At 38.3% G+C, this 22,302-nt stretch overlaps 1 protein-coding gene across 1 annotated transcript in view; it reads left to right on the top strand.

Moving 5' to 3' along the window:
* The window catches only part of LOC118630952 (meiosis 1 associated protein), an 86,278-nt gene that overhangs the window by 4,540 nt on the left and 59,436 nt on the right, over window positions 1–22,302 (top strand). The window contains exon 2 of the mRNA XM_036263222.1: window positions 4,922–5,213. Coding sequence (XP_036119115.1) covers window positions 4,974–5,213 — 240 coding nt within the window. The 5' untranslated portion in view covers window positions 4,922–4,973. The remainder of the gene's footprint in view (window positions 1–4,921; window positions 5,214–22,302) is intronic.

Raw genomic sequence — 22,302 nt, 5'->3', positions numbered from 1 at the left:
TCAGGGCTCCAGTGCCAGGAAGAGAAGTCCCCACAACTTCTGGCTGGAAAAACCAGCAGGAACTGAGGCTCAGGGAAGCTGAAGCGGATGGAGCCCCAGGCAGCTCCTTAAAGGGCCCACGCAGGAACTTATCGAACTCTCTCCCACTAAGCTTGGAGGGGAGGCAGCCCGAGGGGCACCAGAGACATACAGGGAAGAACTGAGCTGTTTGGCACTGGAATGAGGGCTGGAGAGGGGGCTTTCTCCGGGACAAACGTGCTGTCAGAGGCCTTTGTTCCTTTGGTGAGCCCTTCCCTGGGGCGTCAGACAGCCACCATATCTGGGACTCCAGCAATCTGGCTCACACTGGTAGCCCCGCCCTGGTGACTCCCTGAGGCCCTGCCCTATGCCACCCCACCCCACCCACCCCACCCCACCCCACCCCACCCCACCCCACTTTCAGGCCCACCCAACTTTCAGGCCCACCCAAGCTGTTGCCACTTGCTTAACCATAGGATTGGCCTGTCTTGGATCCTGCTTCAGGTTTTTCCTAAATTCTTTCAAACTAGCAGCATCTGGTCTCAGCTAGCCCCATACCTCTCGTTAAGTAATACACAGAAACAAACACAGGGAGGCAGCCAAAATGAAGAGACAAAGAAACAGGTCCCAAATGAAAGAACAGAAAAAAAACCCAAGAAAAGAACTAAGCGAAATGGAGATAAGCAACCTAACAGATGCTGAGTTCAAAATACTGCTTATAAGGATACTCAATGAACTCAGTGAGAACCTCAGTGAACTTAGTGAGGGGCTCAAGAGCATAAAAAAGGACCAGTCAGAAATTATGGATGCACAGTCAGAATTAAAGGAGACATTAACTGAAATAAAGAATAATTTACAATTTACACAGATTCAATAGTAGAGTACGTAAATCCAAGAAGCAAACCATTGATTTGGAAAAAAAGGAAGCAAAAAATGCCCAATCAGAACAGCAAAAAAAAAAAAAGGAATCCAAAAAAATGAGGATAGTGTAAGAAGCCTCTGGGACAACTTCAAGCGTGCCAACATTCGCATGTTGGGGGTGCCGGAAGGAGAAGAGCGAGAACAAGAAATCGAAAACCTGTTTGAAACAATAATGGCAGAAAACTTTCCTAACTTGGTGAAGGAAACAGACATACAAGTCCAGGAAGCACAGAGAGTCCCAAGCAAGATGAACCCCAAGAGGCCCACACCAAGACACATCATCATCAAAATGCAAAAGGTTCAAGACAGAGAGAATCTTAAAAGCAGCAAGAGAAAGGCAGCTAGTTACCTACAAGGGAGTTCCCATAAGGCTGTCAGCTGATTTCTCAAAAGAAACTTTGCAGGCCAGAAGGGAGTGGCAAGAAATATTCAGAGTGATGAAAACCAAGAACCTGCAACCAAGATTACTCTATCCTGCAAAGCTGCCATTTAGAATTGATGGACATATAAAAACTTTCCCAGACAAGAAAAAGTTAAAGGAGTTCATCACTACCAAACCGTTATTATATGAAATGATGAAGGGTCTTTTTGAAGAAAAAGATACACTATATGAACAAACAAAATGGCAATGAATACACATCTATCGACAATGGAATCTACAAACAAAATGAACAGGTAGAACAGAAACATTCTCATAGATACAGAGAACATTTTGTTGGTTGCCAGATGGGAGGGGAGTTGGGGGAATGGGTGAAAAAGGTGAAGGGATTAAGAAGTACAAATTCGGAGAAAATGAATACATGGGACTACATCAAACTAAAAAGCTTCTGCACAGCAAAAGAAACAATCATCAAAATGGAAAGGCAACCCACTGTATGGGAGAACATCATTGCCAATGATGTATCAGATAAGGGGTTAATTTCCAATATATATAGAGTGCTCATACAACTCCACAAAAGGAAGACAAAGAACCCAATTAAAAAATGGGCAGAGGAGCTGAATAGACACCTCTCCAAACAGGACATACAAATGGCCAAGAGACATATGAAGAAATGCTCAACATCACTAATCATCAGAGAGATGCAAATTAAAACAACAATGAGGTATCACCTCACACCTGTCAGAATGGCCGCCATCAACAAATCATCAAACAACAAGTGTTGGCGAGGGTGTGGAGAAAAGGGGACTCTAATACACTGCTGGTGGGAATGCAGACTGGTGCAGCCGCTATGGAAAACAATATGGTGCTACCTCAAAAAATTAAAAATTGAACTTCCATTTGACCCAGTGATCCCACTGCTGGGAGTATACCCTAAGAAGCCTGAAACACCAATCAGGAAGAATATATGTACCCCCATGTTCATAGCAGCACTATTTACAACAGCTAAGATCTGGAAACAGCCCAAGTGTCCACCAGTAGACGAATGGATCAAAAAGCTGTGGTACATATACACAATGGAGTACTATGCAGCGGTAAGAAAGAAAGATCTCTTATCCTTTGAGACAACATGGAGGGACCTGGAAAGTATTATCCTAAGTGAAAGAAGCCAAGCAGAAAAAGACAAATACCACATGATCTCACTTATATACGGAATATAATGAACATAATAGTCTGAGGAATACAGTAGACCCAGACACGTGGAAGTAGGGCACAGACTGACATCCCTCAGAAGAGGGGATGGGGGGTGGGGGGGTGGGAAGAGATAAACCACAGAACTTATATGCATGTATGCATGACCAATGGACATGGACAACTAAGCCGGGGAAAGGGTGGAGGGGGGGTGGGGTGGGGGTGCCAATGGGGTAAAAAGGTAAAATATCTGTAACAAAAAATAAATAAATAAATAAAAATAAAAAAAAAGAAGTACAAATTCATTGCTAGACTGACAAACCTCTAAGGGAAAGGTGTTGGGCAGGGGTGAGAAATAAACCAAAGAACTTATATGCATAACCAATGGACACAGACAATAGTGTGGGAAAAGGCAGGAGGGGGGTGGGACTGGGGAGGAGGGGGTCAATGGGGGAAAAATGTGGAACATCTGTAATACATTCTACATTCAACAATAAAGATTTTTTTAAAAATAAAGAATAAAAAGATGTTATGTGATTAACATTAAAAATAGCAAATCTCGCCCTGGTCGGTTTGGCTCAGCGGTTAGAGCGTCGGTCTGCGGTCCAGAGAGACCCGGGTTCAGTTCCCGCTAAGGGCATGTACTTCGGTTGCAGTTTGTCCCCAGCCCTGGTTGGTCGTGCGGGTGGCAGCCGCTCAATGTGTCCCTTCACGTCGATGTTTCTTTCTCTCTCTCCCTTCCTCTCTCTCCTTCCCACTCTATCTGTACAAAAAAATGGAAAAATATCCTCGGATGAGGATAAAAAAAAAAAAAAATAGCAAATCTCGTGGGATTGGGAGAAGGGTGTTCATGGGGGGAAAAGGAAAAACATCTGTAGCAAAAATAAATTAATTTAAAAAAAATAGCAAATCTCTAAGAATAAAATTTAATAAAATGTGAGAAGACCTTTTGAAGAAAGTAATAAAATTAAATTCTTTTATATTTTTATATACAGTCATGTCATCTGCAATGACATTTATTTCTTTCATAATTTTTTTATATATCACTGTTTTCTATTTGCTTATATTTTGTTCAGAATTTTTACATCTAATTTCATAGATGAGATTATCCTATACTTTATATAGTACTCTGACTTTAATATCAAAAGTTATGCTAACCTGGTAACATTAATTGAGCGATATTCCCTCTCCTATTCTCTGAAAGAAACTGAGATTGAAATTCTTGGTCTATGAGAGTTTGATAGAACTCAACAGTGGAATCATCTGACCTTTTTATTTACTTTGTGGGAAGATATTTGACTAAGTTTCTTCAATGGTTATATTTAGGTTTTTAAATCTTTTTGATTGAGTATTAGATGTATTTTTCTAGGAATTTGACTAATAAAGCTGAAGGTCAAGTCATGAAGGGTCTTAAATTGGTCTTGAAAGGGAAAACATGTTCATATTTTTATTTTTAAAAATTACTATGTACCACCCTGGCCGGTTTGGCTAAGCAGTTAGATCATTGGCCTGTGGACCAATGAGTCGAGGATTCAATTCCAGTCAAGGGCACATACCTTGGGTGTGGTTTCCCCGGCCCTGCTCAGGTTGTGAAGGAAGCAACAAGTCGATGTGGCTCTATCACAACAATGTAACTCTCTGTCTCTCTGTCTCCCTCCCTCCCACTCTGTCTGATGATAAATAGAAAAGTATCCTCGAGTGAGAAATAAAAAAATTTTTTAAAAGAATTACTATGTACCAAAAAAAAACAAAAAAAAAAAAAAAAAGACAATGTCCTAAGCACTGATAAATAAAGTGAACAAAACAGGTTATCCACCCTTGGGACATTCACTCTGTGGTGGAAGAGACAGTCATAGAAACAAATTACTATACAACACAATAAATGCTAAAAAAGAAACAAAGTTTATGAGAAGATATAACTTACTCTGGGACTGAAGTTTGACTTTTGTATAACTTTTTTATTAGTTCTATTCAGCATCTCTAAGCATTCGCAGCCTTACATTACAGGCAAATATCTAGATGCCTTGGGAGCTATTAAGATGAGATAGGCCTCCAAAACATTCATCACTTTAAGGTGTATAAATCAGTGGTTTTTACTATATTCACAAGTGTGGGCATCCATTACGCTCTATAATTCCAGAATGTTTTCATCCCCCTAAAAGAAACATCCATTAGCAGTCATTCTCCATTTCCCTCTTCTTTCAACCTCTTGCAACCATTAATTTACTTTCTGTCTCTATGGATTTGCCTGTTCTGGACATTGCACATAAATGGAATCATACACTTAAAAAAAAGGAGGGGAGTTAGTACCCAGTGAGTTATTTTTTATTTTTTATTTTTTGGACTTTCTGTTTCTACAGAGCATATAATTCAGTTTTATGAAAGCCAGTGATTTTTCTCTCCTCCCTATAGGTGTAGAGAATATCAAGGTGGTGGCTGCAGTTCCACCTCTGGTCTGACTGCCATGTATCATGGACGAACTACTGGTAAAGGGCCCTCCACTCCCATGCAGATTTACCAGCAACCTCCAAGGCTTCTCATTGTGCATATCTCTCTACCATCCTGGGCTGACATCTGCTCCAACCTCTGTGAGGCTCTACAGAACTTTTTCTCTCTAGCCTGTAGCTTGATGGGCCCCAGCCGCATGTCCCTTTTTAGCTTATACATGGTACAAAATCAGCACGAGTGCATCCTCCCATTTGTGGTGAGTATATCTGTATTTGTTCACTTTATAGTTTCTGAAGCAAGAACCTCATATCACAGTTATTATTACTTATAGCAATAGCTGTGCCTGTTCCCATACCCAAAACCCCACAAGCAACACAGTGAGAGCCAGATGTCATCCTGCACATAAGGGAGTTTGTATGCAAAAGAGAAACCCCAAAACTATTAATATGGGAGTTTAAATAGTCCACATCTTTCCCCCCTCCACTCCTGAGAGAAACCTTGGCATCTACTCTGGAATATAAGCAACTGACTCCTTTTCCACACACACCTTTGAAATGCAAACACAGGGAAATAAGCCTCTAAGTGTCTTCAGATGTCTCTGGCTATTCAAGTGAATAGCCAAGACTTATCTTTAAACTCAGATTTCATTTTTCTTTGCTCAAACAGCCCTAACTGTGCAGAAAGCTGAAAATATGTTCTCTACAGTTTTACACAGGATTCAGGTGAAACTCCCCTTAGGGTTTCAGAAGGCAAAGGCTGGGCCAGGGGCAGTGCTTTTACAAAACTTCCTCACACATAGACAACTATCTCTCCTTCTCAAGCAAATCCAATCATTACTTTATCTCCTATACCAAGTTCAGAATCACAGATATCAGAAAGACTGAAGATTCTAGTGCATCCCCTCCTTGAGACAGTTTGCTGCTGGGATAATCAGAGAAGGCCTACTAGAGATCCAGGAATTTTACTCCTACCTGGTGGAAACAAGGCCTCTTCCCCCTAGTGTTTATGGAATTCATGTGAGAGCCTGGAGTCCCACCCTCCTCCCAATATTAACAAGTTATCTCTGCCCCTAAGGTGGTGTGAGAGGAGGCAGAGTGGAGGCATGTAGGGAGCAGCAGTGAGGTACCTTTATACTTCCAAGGCAAGGTGGTGTCAATGAAGGACTAGTGGAAAGGCAGGACTTTTATGCCCACCTGACAGTAAAGAAGCTTCCCCATCCAAGTGTCAGTGGGGGCCATGTGGAAAGACTGAACTTCCACCCCTATGCAGAAGTAACAAGGCACCCTCCCTTCTGGGTTATAATCAGAGGCAAAATAGAGTCACAGCCCACCTGGCAATAATTATCTGGAAAGCTCACTTTCCTCATTGGCAAAGTATTAGAGGAAACCTGCTAAAGCAGAAGATTTAAACAAGATCCAGCGTCTTATAACATAATACCCCAAATGTCCAGAATACAATTTTAAAAATCACTCATCATATCAAGAACCAGGAATATCTCAGCTTGAATGAGAAGACAACAGACACCAATAATGAAATGACACAGATGTTGGAATTATCTAAAAAGTATTTTGAAGCAGCTATCATAAAAATGCTTTAACAAGCAGTTATGAACATGCTTGGGAAAAAAATAGCACATCTTACAAAAATAAAAGAAGTACAGAGAAGAACCAAATAGCAATTTTAGAACTGAAAAATACAATAACCAAAATTTGAAAAATCAAAATCTTCAATGGATGAGCTCAACAGCAGAATGGAGAGGTCAGAGGGAAGAATCAATGAACTTAAAAATAGAATCAAAATTACCAATCTGAGCAACAGAGAGAAAATAGACTTTAAAAAAATAAACAAAGCCACAGGAACCTGTGAGACTATAACAGAAGATTTAACAGTCACATCATCAGAGTTCAAGAGAAAAGGGAAAGAGAGTAAGGACGAAAAAAATATTCATTGAAAATTTTCCAAATTTTGTGAAAGTTATAAACCTAAATATTCAAGAGGCCAGTGAGTTCCAAATAGGAAAAATGGAAAGATCTGTTCTAAGAGACATCATAATCACACCTCTAAAGACTAAAGGCAAACTCTTGAAAGCAGAGCACTAATACCTTACCTATAAGGGGGTGGTATGGAGACAATTAACAATATATGTATATTCATCAGAAACCATGGAGGCCAGAGGAAGTGTAGCATTTTTCAATGAGAAAGAAAAGAACCATTAACCCAGAACTCTGTATCCAATGAAAATATCTTTAAAGAATGAATCAGAAATAAAAATATTCTCAGATGAAGGAAAATGAAGAGAATTTGTCACCTGCAAACTTACCTAACAGAATGGTTAAAGAAAGTTCTTGAGACAGAAAGGAAATTATAAAAGAAAGAATCTTGGCATATGCAGAAGAAAGAAAGAATAGTGGAAATAATAAATTATGGATAAATATATAGACTTTCTGTTGAGTTTTCTAAATTATATTTGACAGTTGAAGCAAAAATTATTACATTGTCTGATGTGGTTTTTAATGGATATAAGGAAATAGTTAAAATAATTGCATTATAAAAAGGAGAAGGTAAAGAGACTTAAAGGAAGTTAAGGTTTCTATACATTTGAACTGGTACGATGTTGACACCAGTAGACTGTAATAAGTATGTTTGTACAATGTAACACTTGGAGCAATCACTTAAAATCTATTCTGATACACTCAGAAATGCTATAGATAAATAAAAATGAAATTCTTAAAAAATATTTAAGTAACTCACAGGGAAAAAGGTGAAAGAAAACAGAGAGCCCTGACTGGCGTGACCCAGTGGTTAGAGCATTGGCCAGTGCACTAAAGGATCTTGGGTTCGATTCCTGGTCAAGGGCATGTACCTGGGTTGCAGATTTGATCTCCACTCCCTGTTATAGTCGTACATGAGGTAACCAATCAATGTGTCTCTCACATCGATGTCTCTCTCTCCCTCCTTCCCTCCCTTCCACTCTATCTAAAAATCAATGGGAAAATATCCTCATGTGAGGATTAACAAAATAAATGAATAAACAAACAGACCAGCTCAAAAATAGATCATAGATTTAAATGCAAAACTAAAACTTTTAGAATGAAACATAGGAGAAAATCTTCAGGACCTACAGCTTGGTGAAGATTCCTAGACATGACACCAGAGGCACAATCATTTAAAAAAAAAATTGATAAATTGGACTTCATCAAAATTGAGAACTTTCTCTGCAAAAGATCCTGTCGAGAGAATAAAAAGACAACCTCCAGACTGGGAGAAAATATTTCCAAACCGCATATCTCAACACAACAGTAAAAAAAAATCTAATTCAAAAGTGGACAAAACACATGAAGAGAAATTTCACCAAAGAGGATATACAGATGGCAAATGAGCACATGAAAAGATATTCAACATCACTAGCCATTCAGCAAATGCAAATTACGATCATGATGAGATAGCACTACACACCTATTAGAACAGCTAAAATAAAAAATAGTAACAATTCCAAATGCTGGCAAGAATACAGAGAACCTGGATCTCTTATTTATTGCTACTGGGAATGTAAACTGGCAAAGCTATTCTGGAAAATAATTTGTAATATTCTTAAAAATCTAAACATACACTTTTTATATGACACAGCTATTGCACCTTGGGACATTTATTCCAAAGAAATTGAAATTTATATCTACACAAATTTACATCTAGTTAAATATTAACCACAGCTTTATTTGTAATAGCCAAAAACGTGAAACAATACAAATGTCCCTCACATTAATGATTAAACAAACTAGTATATCCATATTATAGAATACTACTCAGCAATAAAAAGAAATGAACTATTGCCCTGGCCAGTGTGGCTCAGTTGGTTGAGCACTGTCCTGTGCACTGAATGGTCTCTGGTTTGATTCCCAGTCAGGTAACATGCGCGGGTTGAGGTTCAGTCCCTGGTTAGTTAGGGTACATACAGGAGGCAACTGATTGATGGATATTCTTGCTCAAGTTGATGTTTTTCTCTCTCTCCCTCTCCCTTTCTAAAATCAATGAAAACTTTTTTTTTTTAAGAAAGAAATGAACTATTGACACATACAACTTGGATGGATCACAAGAGCATTATCCTGAGTGAAAAAAAAAAAAAAAGCCAATCTCATATGGTAACACACATTGATTCTATATATATAACACTTCCAAAATGACAAAATTATAAAGATGGAAAACAGATTAGTGGTTAACAAGGGTTAGAAATAGGAGGGGGTGGAGGTGACAATAAAAGCATACACAAGGGAGAGTTTTGTAGTGGTGGACTAATTCTTTATCTTTATTGAGGTGGTGGTTACATGATCTACAGATGTGATAATATGATATAGAATTCTATGCACATAGTGTATTAAGGTCAATTTCTGAGTTTTAAAATTGTGCTATAGTTATGTAAGATGTAACCACTGGAAGAAACTGGGTGAAGGTTACACAAGTTCTCTATGTATAATTTTTGCAGTTTTATGTAAATCTATAGTTATTTCAAAATAAAAAGTTAAAGAAAAACAAAGTTAACATTACACGCTCACTAGAATGACTGCAATTAAAAAAACAGACCATACTGACAGGCAATACCAAATGTTATTGAGAACGCAGAGAAACTATAACCCTCACTCATTGCTGATGGGAAGGTTAAATGATACCACCACTCTAGAAAATAGTTTGTCAATTTCCTAAAAAGTTAAATATATACCTTCTGTATAACTCAACAATTCCACCCCAGGAATCTACCCATCAGAAATTAAAACATGCATTCACGCAAATAAATGTACATGAATATTCATGGCATCATTATTTATAATAGCTCCAAACTGGAAGTAATTAGAATGTCTACTAACTGGTAAATGAGTAAACAAAATATATAACTTTCACTGTATACAATCCACTGATTATATATCGTATGAGTATACTGAGGACAGAGTGAAAGTGATGCTGATGTTTATGGCCATGCGGCATATATGTCCCTCTATTGTGCCGTTTTCCTTGTACATGTCTGTCCCATGACCACATTTGGCTGCAATATCTATCTTCTGTCAGGCAATAGGAGTAGAGAAAAGTAGAGAGTGACCTGGAAGGACAAATGGAAGACATCCAGCATAAGAGGCTTTTTGAGAAATGAGTTCATGTCCCAAGCAAAGGTAAAAGGATTTCTGTGACTATGTTTTATGTATCTGGCACTCCTCAGTACATCTGGCCCTGGATGAATCCCTTGATCCCTTCATTACTCTATTAGGAGAGGCAGACCATTCTAGACTAAACACCTCTGACTGGTATCTCAGGAAAAATTGCAAGCCAAATTTTTTTTCCAAAAAAACATTGAGTTCAACCCTGGTTAAATGCTCAAGAAAAATCACTAGAAAAATGCCATTACCTTATGTATAAAACAATCAAATCTTTGCTTAAAGAAAAATGTTACTTTAAATCCATTTTGTCTGACCTATATAAGTATCTGACATTTTCTATCTGCAGAGTTAGCTCGACACATAAATGGAAAAAGATAACATGGTGGAATCTTGCCCAAAATGAAAACCTCAATATAACTCCTCATATTTAATTTCTGAGTACAATCAAAGAATCTCGAACTTTTTATAAGGAATCATGACAGAGGAATCATAATTAAAATATTAGAATTCCTTTTATATCCATTATGACCTTTATATAAATAAATCTGACCAACGTGATTAATCTTCTCTCAAAGTCAAGTTCCAGAAGAATTCTCTTACTGTGAAGATCTTACCAATTCTTTTTTAAATTTTTTTAAATTACCATTTACATTCAATATTATTTTGTATTAGCTTCAGGTATGCATCACAGTAGTTAGAAAATCATATAATTTACAATGTGTTTTCCTGATATTTCCAGTACCCACCTGCCAGAGTTCTCTTACCAATTCTTCTCTCTTTTGATGATAACGAAAAAGTTATTTAAATCATATATGACCTACAATGAGATTTTAGTACTAATAGTGCTCTAATTTGGCTATCTAATGCCTGTATTCCATCAAATCCGGGCATCCTCTTATGCCTGTATTCCAGCAAACAAGGAAGGAAAAGGAGCAGAGAAAACTCCCACACCCTTTAAAAACACTTATCGAAAGTTGCTTCCATCACTTTGCTTATCATCATTCCATTGGCCAGAACTTTACCACACTGAAAGTCCTAGGTGTATGAGACTGGGAAATACAGTCATTCCAGATAGTCATAGTGCCCGGAGGAAGAGCGTAAATATTGAGGGACAACTAGAAATCTCTGCCTCCATAGTATAAACGCTCAAGAAAAAAGTAATGAGAGAAGAAAAAATCACAGGTGAACAAGTGATAATTGACTTAGCAGTTCCAGGAAAGCTAATCTTAAGCCAATAGTGGGGAAAACCAAGGAAGAAAGCAGCTTATACCACCAACTTCTACCAACTTATTTCTTACCTCTGTCACACAAATGTCTTGCCAATAAGTCTAGAGTAGTTGCTACTTCTTGCTCAGAAGGTCTAGTTAGTATAATGTCAATAATGTAATGGATCAGTGTGATAATCTCGTGGAAGGGAAAGGTGATCAAGATCCCTATGAACTGCCCTGGCCGGTTTGGCTCAGCGGTTAGAGCGTCGGCCTGTGGTCCTGAGAGACCCAGGTTCGGTTCCCGCTAAGGGCGAGTACCTCGGTTGCAGTTTGCCCCCGGCCCTAGTCAGTTGTGCGGGTGGCAGCCACTCGATGTGTTCCTTTCACATCAATGTTTCTCTCTCTCTCTCTCTCTGTTCCTCTCTCTCCCTCCCACTCTACCTGAACAAAAAAAAAAAAAGGAAAAATGTCCTCTGGTGAGAATAAAACAAACAAACAAACAAACAAATAAATAAATAAATAAAATTAAAGATCCCTATGAACTAATTATGACATAGGGCTGGAGAGTTGATAATATATACCTGAGGTAGGACAGTGAAAGTGTATTGCTAACCTTGGCAGCTAAACAAAAACTGCTTCTGTGGGATTTTATACATAGAAATGGAGAAAATGCCATTTCCAGATCAATAGCTATATACCAAGAACCAGAAGATGTGTTCATTTGCTCAAGCAATGCAACTACATCTGGTACAGCAGATGTAGTCACCACCTGATTAAACTTATGATAATCCTCTGTCATTGTCCAAGATCCATCTGTCTTCTACACAGGCCAAATAGGCAAGTTGAATGAGGATATGATGAGAATTATCATCCCTGTGTCTTTCAAGCCCTTGATGGTGGCACTAATCTCTGCAGTGCCTCCAGGAATATAGAATTGCTTTTTGTTTACTATTTTCCTAAGTAGAGACAGTCCTTAGTGGCTTCTACTTGGGCTTTCCCACCATAATAGCCCTTGCTCTACAGGTCAGGGAACCAGTGTGGGATTCTGCCGGCTGTTAAGTATGTCTATCCCAATTATGCATTCTAAAACTGAAGGAAATAGCCACAAGATGCATTCAGGGACTCACTGGACTCACTGTGAGACAGACCTGAGTTAAAACTCCACTGATCACCCAGTATCCATAAGCCCCTACTCTGACTAGGCTACATTGAGGTTTCAGTTTCAGTTCAGCAACAGTGTCGAGTAGACCCTAAAAGATCTGATTATTTCCTTTTCCTCAGGATACAGTTACCCTGGTAAAAGACCACAGGTCCCTTTGGGGAAGGCTTAGAGAAAGATTAATGGTGTAAATTTTCCATAATGTACTAGGATCCTTCCTCAAGGGGACCCCCATATCCCCTTCATTCAAAGGTTTCTGAGTCTGTAAATTGGTTCAAGTCTGGGAATAATTGAGAGTCACTCAAATGGTCAGTTATCTAGGTCCACAAAAACGTTCTAAAAAGGGGAGTTTCATGGTGAAACAGCCTTGTTCTTTATCTAGTTGTGCAGCTGGCAATGTGTTTATTCAAAATGAATGTTTTTGAAGTGGATGCCTTGGCAATCAAAAGCTTAATGCCAGGCCCTGCCGGTTTTGCTCAGTGGTTAGAGCATCGGCCTGTGGTCCAGAGAGACCCGGGTTCAGTTACCGCTAAGGGTGCATACCTCTGTCACAGTTTGTCCCCGGCCCTGGTTGGTCATGCGGGTAGCAGCCACTCGATGTGTCCCTTTCACATCCATGTTTCTCTCTCTCTCTCTATCTATCTCTCTATCTCTCTCTCTGTCTGAACAAAACAAAACAAAAAAAATGGAAAGATGTCCTCGGGTGAGGATAAAAAAAAAAAGCTTAATATCAGGCACTTAATGACAGTCAAAAAAACTAATTGTCGCCCTGGCTGGTTTGGCTCAGTGGTTGGACCGTTGGCCTGCGGTCCAGAGAAACCCAGGTTTGGTTCCCGCTAAGGGCACGTACCTCAGTTGCAGTTTGTCCCCGGCCCTGGTTGGGTTGTGCAGGTGGCAGCCACTCTATGTGTCCTTTTCACGTCAATGTTTCTTTCTCTCTCTCTTTCTCTCCTTCCCTCCCACTCTATCTGAAAATAATAATAATAAAATTAAAACTCACTACTTATTTAAAAAATAAATAAACTAATTGTCAAGCACTTATACTACAGTCACTCAGCTCCTTGCTTCTTATAAGTGGCTGATTAGGAGTAAAATATCCAGTGCAGATACTTTATATATCTCTATTTCCATATAATGCCATGGACTATCAGTGCTCTCTTTACTACTGGAAAGATAGTTTTAGCATCTTTAAATCTAATCAGATTCAAGAGCCAGTTCCAGAAACCTCAGAACCAGTTCAGAAAACTCATCCTTAATGTTCTGTTCCTCTGGAACCACTCTTGGCACCAAAATTTTTCTTGGTCAGAGTTCTCCAGGGGAAACAGAAGCAATAGGATGAAAATGTTATATTTTTTTATGGATTTTAAAAATATATAAATATATTTATATCTATAAAATATATATGAAGATTTATGAGATTATGAGGAATTGGCTTATGTGATTATAGAGGCTGAGTCTGCATAATCTGCCATCTGCTAGCTGGAGACCCAGGAAAGCTAGTGGTTGGTTTGTTACTTCAGTCCAAGTCTGAAAGCCTGAGAACCAAAGGAGCCAATGGTGCAAATCGCAATCCAAGGACAATAGAACGTGCCCCAGCTCAAAGAAGCAGACAGAAAAAAGAAGGGGAATTCCTTCTTCCTCTGCCTTTTGTTCTATTCAGGTCCTCAACATTGGGTGATGCCCACTCACACTGGGTATAGTAACCTTTACTAAGTCCATTGATTCAAATGCTTATCTCATCTGGAAACACCCTCACTGACACACCCAAAAATAATGTTTAATCTGGGAAACCTATGGCTCAGTCAAGTTGACACATTAAATTAAGCAATAGTTGGTCTAACTATTCTAGATTGAAAATTGTTTGTTTTTTTTCTTGACATTTTGAGGATTATTCTACTGCCTTCTGGATAACATTTTTGCCATTGAGAAAGTCTTCTGTCAATGTAATAATAGTCTCTTGATAAATAGTAGTTTTAATAAGTGACTGGTTTTAAGATTTGGGTTTTTGGGGGGGTTTTTTTGTCTTTAGTGTGTCTAAATATAGATTTCTTTTTATTTCTCTTGCTTGTGTTTGTTCTGCTTTATGAATCTGAGGGTTTGTGCCTTTTCATTGATTCTGAAAATTTCCCATCTATTACCTCTTTGATATTGCCTCTTCCTTATTATCTCTATTCCACTCCTTTGAGATTAGTTAGATAAATATTAGATCTTCTTACTTTTTTTTTTTGGTACGTGCCCCTAGCAGGAACTGAACCTGGGACTCTCTGGTCCTCAGGCCAATGCTCCAACTGTTGAGCCAAACCGGCCAGGGCAGATCTTCTCACTTTTTCTTCCATTTCTCTTAACATGATTTTTTTTTGTGTATTTTCCTTCTATGTCTCTCTGTGCTGTGTTCTGTAGTATTTTTTCAGCTTTATCTTCCAAGTCAATAATTCTTCAGTGGTGTTTAATCTGTCAATTAACCCATTCATTGAATCCTTCATTTCAATTACTTTTTCAAATCATAAAAGAAAGTTTATTTAGAAAGTTACAGAGGTAGTAGAAGGGCCCTTGGAGCTTAGGAGAAAGAAAGGCAGAGGTAATGTGCCTGGGGGGAAGAAGAGAAAGAAGGGAAAGGCTCTGGTGTGCTCCCTAGAGAAAGAGTGCACCATTTCAATTATTATAATTTAATTTCTAGAAATTCTACTGGGTAATTTTTTTAAATATGTCCTGGTCCTTTTTGAAAGTTTTTTATCCTTTATTCATGGTTTTGATTCCCTCTTTTATTTCCTTAAACATCTTAAAGGTACTTAAAAATATTTGATAATTCCAGTAACTGAAATGGTTGATGTTCTAATTCTGCTGTTTGTTGTTTCAGCTGACTCTCACTCATGATGTTTATTTTCTCACTGATTTTGTAATTTTGTATTATGAGCTTATGTGTAGTTGATTTTAATGTGTGAGGATTCTTGGAGGCCTACGTTTAGGCTGAATACCTCTAGAGAGGATTTGTGTTTACTTGAGCCTGGTTCCCTGAGGTGCTATCCACCCAGGACCACTTTAAGTAATGTTTTAAACTTAAACTTTAAACTAGACCCTGCAGGTAAAACCAAATCCCTAACCCACATGAGGGGAGCCATATGGTTTCTCATTCTCAGCAGTAATTTCTTCTTCATTTCTACTCAGAGCTCACATCAGTCAACAATTTTTATTGTTATCTCCTTTTATTGGTGGGTGGCTTCTTTCTAGCCCACGTTTTCACTAAGAAAATAACCTTTTGAATAGTCTTAACTTTGAGCCAGGTTGCAGTTCCTAATCTTTTCCTTATTTTGGCCTAAGGCCTTATCTCCTGCTTCCTTGAAACACAAGGCCTTAGGTTCTGAAGGTCAACAAGTAAAGGTGAGGCTTTTACACCCATTTAACATTGTGGTTTCCTGTTTCCTGTTTCCTGCTGTCCCTTAATTTCTTATGAATTTCCCTTCATAAGAATTTCCCTTAATTTCTTATGAGTTCAACTATACATTTAAAAGATATTTGTGTCTTATCTAGTATGTATATTGTTAGGTGGCAGAAGAGTGTGTTTCAGATGTCTATTTATTTGTAGATTCTTTTTACATACTAACAATATTAATGTCATGTTAATCATATACAGAGGTGAGCAAAAGTAGGTTTACAGTTGCAACACAAATAATACAATAATTAATAAATTATAAAGCAAGAATAAACTCTGTGTTTTGTGTACTCACAACCGTAAACCTATTTTTGCCCGGCATGTTGCAAATATTTCCCCAGCTTGCTTTTTGTCCTTAACTTTATTCATATTCTCTTTTCCTTTACAGAAAAGTTTATTCTTTAAGTGGCCATATCTCTCCATTTTTTGCTTTATGGTTTCCTACCTTTTTTATCATCTTTACAAAGGCCTCTCCACCTCAAAATAATCTCTCTTTTTTCTTATTGTTTTCCTGAGTTTTTTTAAACTTTTCAATTTTGAATAATTTTAGATTCATAAAAATATGTTGCACAGATAGTACAGAGAATTTCTATATATCTGGTTTCATTTTCTAACATGTTTTTCATCCCCCTGAAATTTATTTTATATGCATTCATTTATTCAAAAATAATTTGTTTAGCCCTGGCCGGTTTGGCTCAGTGGTTGGAGCGTCGGCCTGCGGTCCGGAGAGACCCGGGTTCAGTTCCCGCTGGGGGCATGTACCTCGGTTGCAGTTTGTCCCCGGCCCTGGTTGGTCGTGCGGGTGGCGGCCACTCGATGTGTCCCTTTCACATCGATGTTTCTCTCTCTCTCTCTCCCTCCTGCTCTATCTGAACAAAGAATTAAAAAGTGTCCTCAGGTGAGGATAAAAAAAATAATAATAATAATTTGTTTAATATCAACTGTGTTTCAAGTAGTGCTCTAGGCCATGCAGACATGGCAATGAAGAAACAGATAGGTCCTGGCCGGTTTGGCTCAACGGTTAGAGCGTTGGCCTGCGGACCAGAGAGTCCTGGGATCGGTTCCCGCTAAGGGCACGTACTTCGGTTGCAGTTTGTCCCCAGCCCCATGGGGTTGTGTGGGTGGCAGCCAGTCAATGTGTCTCTCTCACTTCGATGTTTCTCTCTCTCTTCCTCTCTCCTTCCCGCTCTATCTGAAAATAAATGCAAAAAGTCCTCAGTTAAGGATGAAAAAAAAAAAAATAGGTGTTTTTTTTTTCATACAGCTTATATTCTAGTGAGATAGACAATAACTGATCAACGTACTTTGGAATATGTCATTCTATTATGGCTCTTATTCTTTGTATTCTGAGGCTACTTATCTCACTTCTTTGTAAAGTTAATGAAGAATAGGAATTATGGGGTTTTTTTAGGCACCTAGTATATCATAAGCACCTAATAGTAAATGTGTGTGTTTTTTTAACAGACGAGTAAATAGATATATGTCATTTACGTGGATACTAATTTTCTTAAGTTATTTTATCAGTTGTGGAATAGGGCCATTAAGTTAACACAAACCCCTTCAGTTTAATCAGCAATGTTTTATTTTATTTTTTTTTAACTTTTTTTTTTTTAATCCTTACCCAAGGACACCTTTCCATATTTTGTTCAGATAGAGTGGGAGGGAGAGTGGGGGGGGGGAGGGAAAGAGAGAGAGAGAGAGAAAGAAAGAAAGAAGAAAGAAAGAAAGAAAGAAGAGAAAGAAAGAAAGAAGAGAGAGAGAGAGAGAGAGAGAGAGAGAAAGAAAGAAAGAAAGAAAGAAAGAGAAAGAAACATCAACGTGAAAGGGACACATCAAGTGGCTGCCACCTGCAAGACCCAACTAGGGCCGGGGACAAACTGCAACCAAGGTACGCGCCCTTAGTGGGAACCAAACCCAGGTCTCTCTGGACCACAGGCTGACGCTCTAACCGCTGACCCAAACTGGCCAGGGCTAATCAGCAATGTTTTAAATGCTTTTAGAGTATATGAAAATAATGACCACAGATAACACCGAGTGTATACTGTGTGCCATGAATTAATTCATTTAATACTTACTCTGTAAGATAAGTATTCCCATTGTCCCTAATTACTAGTTGAAGAAATTTAGACTTAAGAACTCACAGCCAGCCCTGGCTGGTTTGGCTCAGCGGTTAGAGCGTCGGCCTGCGGTCCTGAGAGACCCGGGTTCGGTTCCCGCTAAGGGCGCGTACCTCCGTTGCAGTTTGTCCCCGGCCCTGGTCGGTCATGCAGGTGGCAGCCACTCCATGTGTTCCTTTCACATCGATGTTTCTCTCTCTCTCTCTGTTCCTCTCTCTCCCTCCCACTCTACCTTAACAAAAAAATGGGAAAATGTCCCCCGGGGGAGGATAAAAAAAAAAAAAGAACTCACAGCCAGTAGAGGGAGAGCCATATTTGGAACTCAAGTCTATTTGGATCTAAAGCCTAAGCTAAGTAGGACCTAGCTACTTCTTTAACTAGAATGCCCACTACTTCTTAACAAGAATTCTCTACTCTTGTCAGGCACATTCCCTCATTCTCTCTGATATTTACTCTCAACCTCATAACACTGCTCATATTGAACTTTCTGCTTCTCTACCCACCCCTTCCACAAATACATACACACATAAAATACTGTATTTTCACAGACATTACCCTTTCAATTCTCAGTCCTATGTCACCTCCTTTTCAACAACACTTACCTTTCCTTTTCTAAACTTCTAAAGCATCTATAGTCTACGAGTCTCTTCAAACTGGGGTACACATACCCTGAGGGCTGTAAGAAGACTTCCCAGAGTTCACAGGAATAAGTGATTTTAAAGAAATGATATACCAGTTCTCAATTTCCATTAGTATTCTTATCTACAACTTCTCTAATTATGCCTATGATGAGGTCATCAGGCAGCTTCCCCATTCTCACCATCCCTCCACAATTACTCTCTTAAATCCAAAGTAAAAAGGAAGAGGGGAGAGCTACATATTTTTCACCCAATATGAATTTTACTATAATGACTTGCCATGTAGTTTTAAAACTTCCAGGGACACTAAACAAAGGACTAATTCAAAATGTTGGTATCAGTATAAGAAAATAAATGATTTATGACTAGGTTAAAAGTATTTTGCAAACATTTGGTTTCCAATTTTAACAAAATTGAAGGAAAACCAAATTGATAGATCATCAAAATAATTTTTATTGGTAGATCTTTATATAATTTTTGATATATAACTCAGAAGGAATTTGACTATTTGATTGACATCTCATATTTATGAGGACAAGGTTTTTGAGCATTATAACAATAGAAAATAAGAATAAGACTCATACTGAATCATTCAAGCAGTGAATAATTTATTCATTCACACACATACCTGACCTAATTGAAAAAAAGAACCTAGCAAGTTCATGCCATTAAGAGATGCACTTTCTTCTTTTTTTTTTTGTTTTGATCAGGTGGTTTTTTTTTATTAATTTATTTTTGTTACAGATCTTTCTCCTTTTTTCCTCGTTGACACCCTCCTTCTCATCCCTCACCCCCACCCCATCCCCAGCTTTGTTGTCCATGTCCTTTGGTTATGCACACATGCACATAAGTTCTGTGGTTTATCTCCCCCCTCCCACCACCCCTTCTTCTGAGGATAGTCTGTACCCTACTTCCACATCTCTGGGTCTACCCTGTTCCTCAGACTGTTATGTTCATTATATTCCACAAATAAGTGAGATCATGTGATATTTGGCTTTCTCTGCTTGGCTTGTTTCGCTTAGCATAATACTCTCCAGGTCCCTCCATGTCATCTCAAAGGATAAGAGATCTTTCTTTCTTTCAGCTGCATAGTACTCCATTGTGTATATGTACCACTGCTTTTTTGTCCATTTGTCTACTGATGGACATTTGGGCTGTTTCCAGATCTTAGCTATTGTAAATAGTGCTGCTATGAACATGGGGGTACATATATTCTTTCTGATTGGTGTTTCAGGCTTCTTAGGGCATATTCCTAGAAGTGGGATCACTGGGTCAAATGGCAATTCAACTTTTAATTTTCTGAGGTAACACCATATTGTTTTCTTTTTTCTTTTTTTAATTCTTTTTCCCTTTATTATTTTAGAGAGAGAGGAAACAAGAGGGAGAGAAAGATAGAAACATCGATGAGAGAGAACATCGATTGGCTGCCTCCTGCACACCCCCCACTGGGGATCTGGCCCACAACCTGGGCATGTGTCCTGACCAGGAATCAAACCAGCGACCTCTTGATGCATGGGTTGATGCTCAACCACTGAGCCACACTGGCCGGACAACACCATATTGTTTTCCACAGTGGCTGCACCAGTCTGCATTCCCACCAGCAGTGTACTAGAGTCCCCTTTTCTCTACACCCTCGCCAGCACTTGTTGTTTGATGATGTGTTGATGGCGGCCATTCTGACAGGTGTGAGGTGATACCTCATTGTTGTTTTAATTTGCAAAAAGATGCATTTTTGATTAATGTTCATGCTTAATGCTAATTATTACATATCAAAATCAGTAATATAGCCCTGGCCGGTTTGGCTCAGCGGTTAGAGCGTCCGCCTGCGGTCCGGAGAGACCCGGGTTCGGTTCCCGCTAAGGGCATGTACCTTGGTTGCAGTTTGTCCCCGGCCCTGGTTGGTCGTGCGGGTGGCAGCCACTCGATATGTCCCTTTCACATCGATGTTTCCCTCTCTCTCTCTTCCTCTCTCTCCCTCCCACTCTGTCTGTACAAAAAATGGAAAAATGTCCTCGGGTGAGGATAAAAATAATAATAATAATAAATAAATTAAATAAATAAAAAATCAGTAATATAGGTTGTTTTAATTGATTTATATATGAGCAATAATTCTAATAATAACTCAATCTAGATCACCCCTTAGAGTGTATGGTCACAGGAAATTTTAAAATTTTATAAAATGTAAATATTTTTGATGCAGAAAAGTATGATAAGATGATAAATAGAAGATTACCAACCAAAAAATTATATTGCATTATGATAAAACTGTGGAAAAAGTGAAATGGAAATATGAGTTCAAGCAGAAAAAGAAATTATATAAAAATGTGTTTTTAAAAAAGAGCTTGCTCATGTACTTTTTAAATTGAATAATGGTGAGTATCAAATTGCTATGGTATTTAGATTTCATTGGATTATGAAGAGTGATGTTATAGTTTTATTTTTAAATATTGATATTTAAAATATACCTGAAGTTACATCCTTAGCAACTACTTACACTTAGAATTTTAAAATCTAGATGCCGAGATATGATCCCTCTATTCCCACATTGCTGAGCATTTTTATCAGAAATGGGTGCTAGATTTTGTCAAATGCCTTTTCAGTATTTATTGATATGATTATATGGTTTTTATCTTTCATTTTATTGATGTGGTGTATTACATTTATTGATTTGTGAATATTGTACCATCCTTACATCCCTGAGATGAATCCCACTTGGTCATAGTAAATAATTTTTTTGATGTATTGCTGGATCTGATTTGCTAATATTTTGTTAAGGATTTTGGCATCTGTGTTCATCAGGGATATTGGCCTGTAGTTTTCTTTGTAGTGTCTTTATCTGGTTTTGGAATTAGAATTATGCTGGCCTCATATAATGAGTTTGGAAGTATTCCATATTCTTGATTTTTTGGAATAGTTTGAGAAGAGTGGGTATTAGCTCTTCTTTGAATGTTTGGTAAAACTCCCCCATAAAGCCATTCAGGCCTGGGCTTTTGTTTGCTGGGAGTTTCTTAATTACATCTTCAATTTCCTTTGTTGTTAGTGATTTGTTCAAATTTTCTATCTCTTCCTGGTTCAGTTTTGGGAGGCTGTGTGTTTCTAGAAATTTGTCCATTTCTCCTAGATTGTCCAATTTGTTGGCGTATAATTGTTCATAGTATGTTTCGATGATCCTTTGTATTTCTGTGGTGTCAGTTGTTACTTCTCCTCTTTTGTTTCTGATTTTGTTTATTTGGTTTCTCTCTTTTTGTTTCTTGGTGCCATTTGATCCAGTGATCCTACTTCTAAGAATATACCCTAAGAAGCCTGAAACACCAATCAAAAAGAATATATGTACCCCTATGTTCATAGCAGCACTATTTACAATAGCTAAGATCTGGAAACAACCCAAGTGTCCATCAGTAGATAAGTGGATAAAAAAGCTGTGGTACATGTATACAATGGAATACTATGCAGCTGTAAGAAAGAATGATCTCTTATCATTTGAGATGACATGGAGGGACCTGGAGAGTATTATGCTAAGCAAAACAAGCCAAGCAGAGAAAGCCAAATATCACATGATCTCACTTATTTGTGGAATATAATGAACTAAACAAACTGATGAACAAAATTGACCCAGAGACATAGAGGTAGGGTACAGACTGACAAACCT

Source organism: Molossus molossus, unplaced genomic scaffold (assembly GCF_014108415.1).
Source record: "Molossus molossus isolate mMolMol1 unplaced genomic scaffold, mMolMol1.p scaffold_m16_p_15, whole genome shotgun sequence".
Classification (NCBI taxonomy): domain Eukaryota; kingdom Metazoa; phylum Chordata; class Mammalia; order Chiroptera; family Molossidae; genus Molossus; species Molossus molossus.
This window is presented reverse-complemented; position numbering and strand designations above follow the sequence as displayed.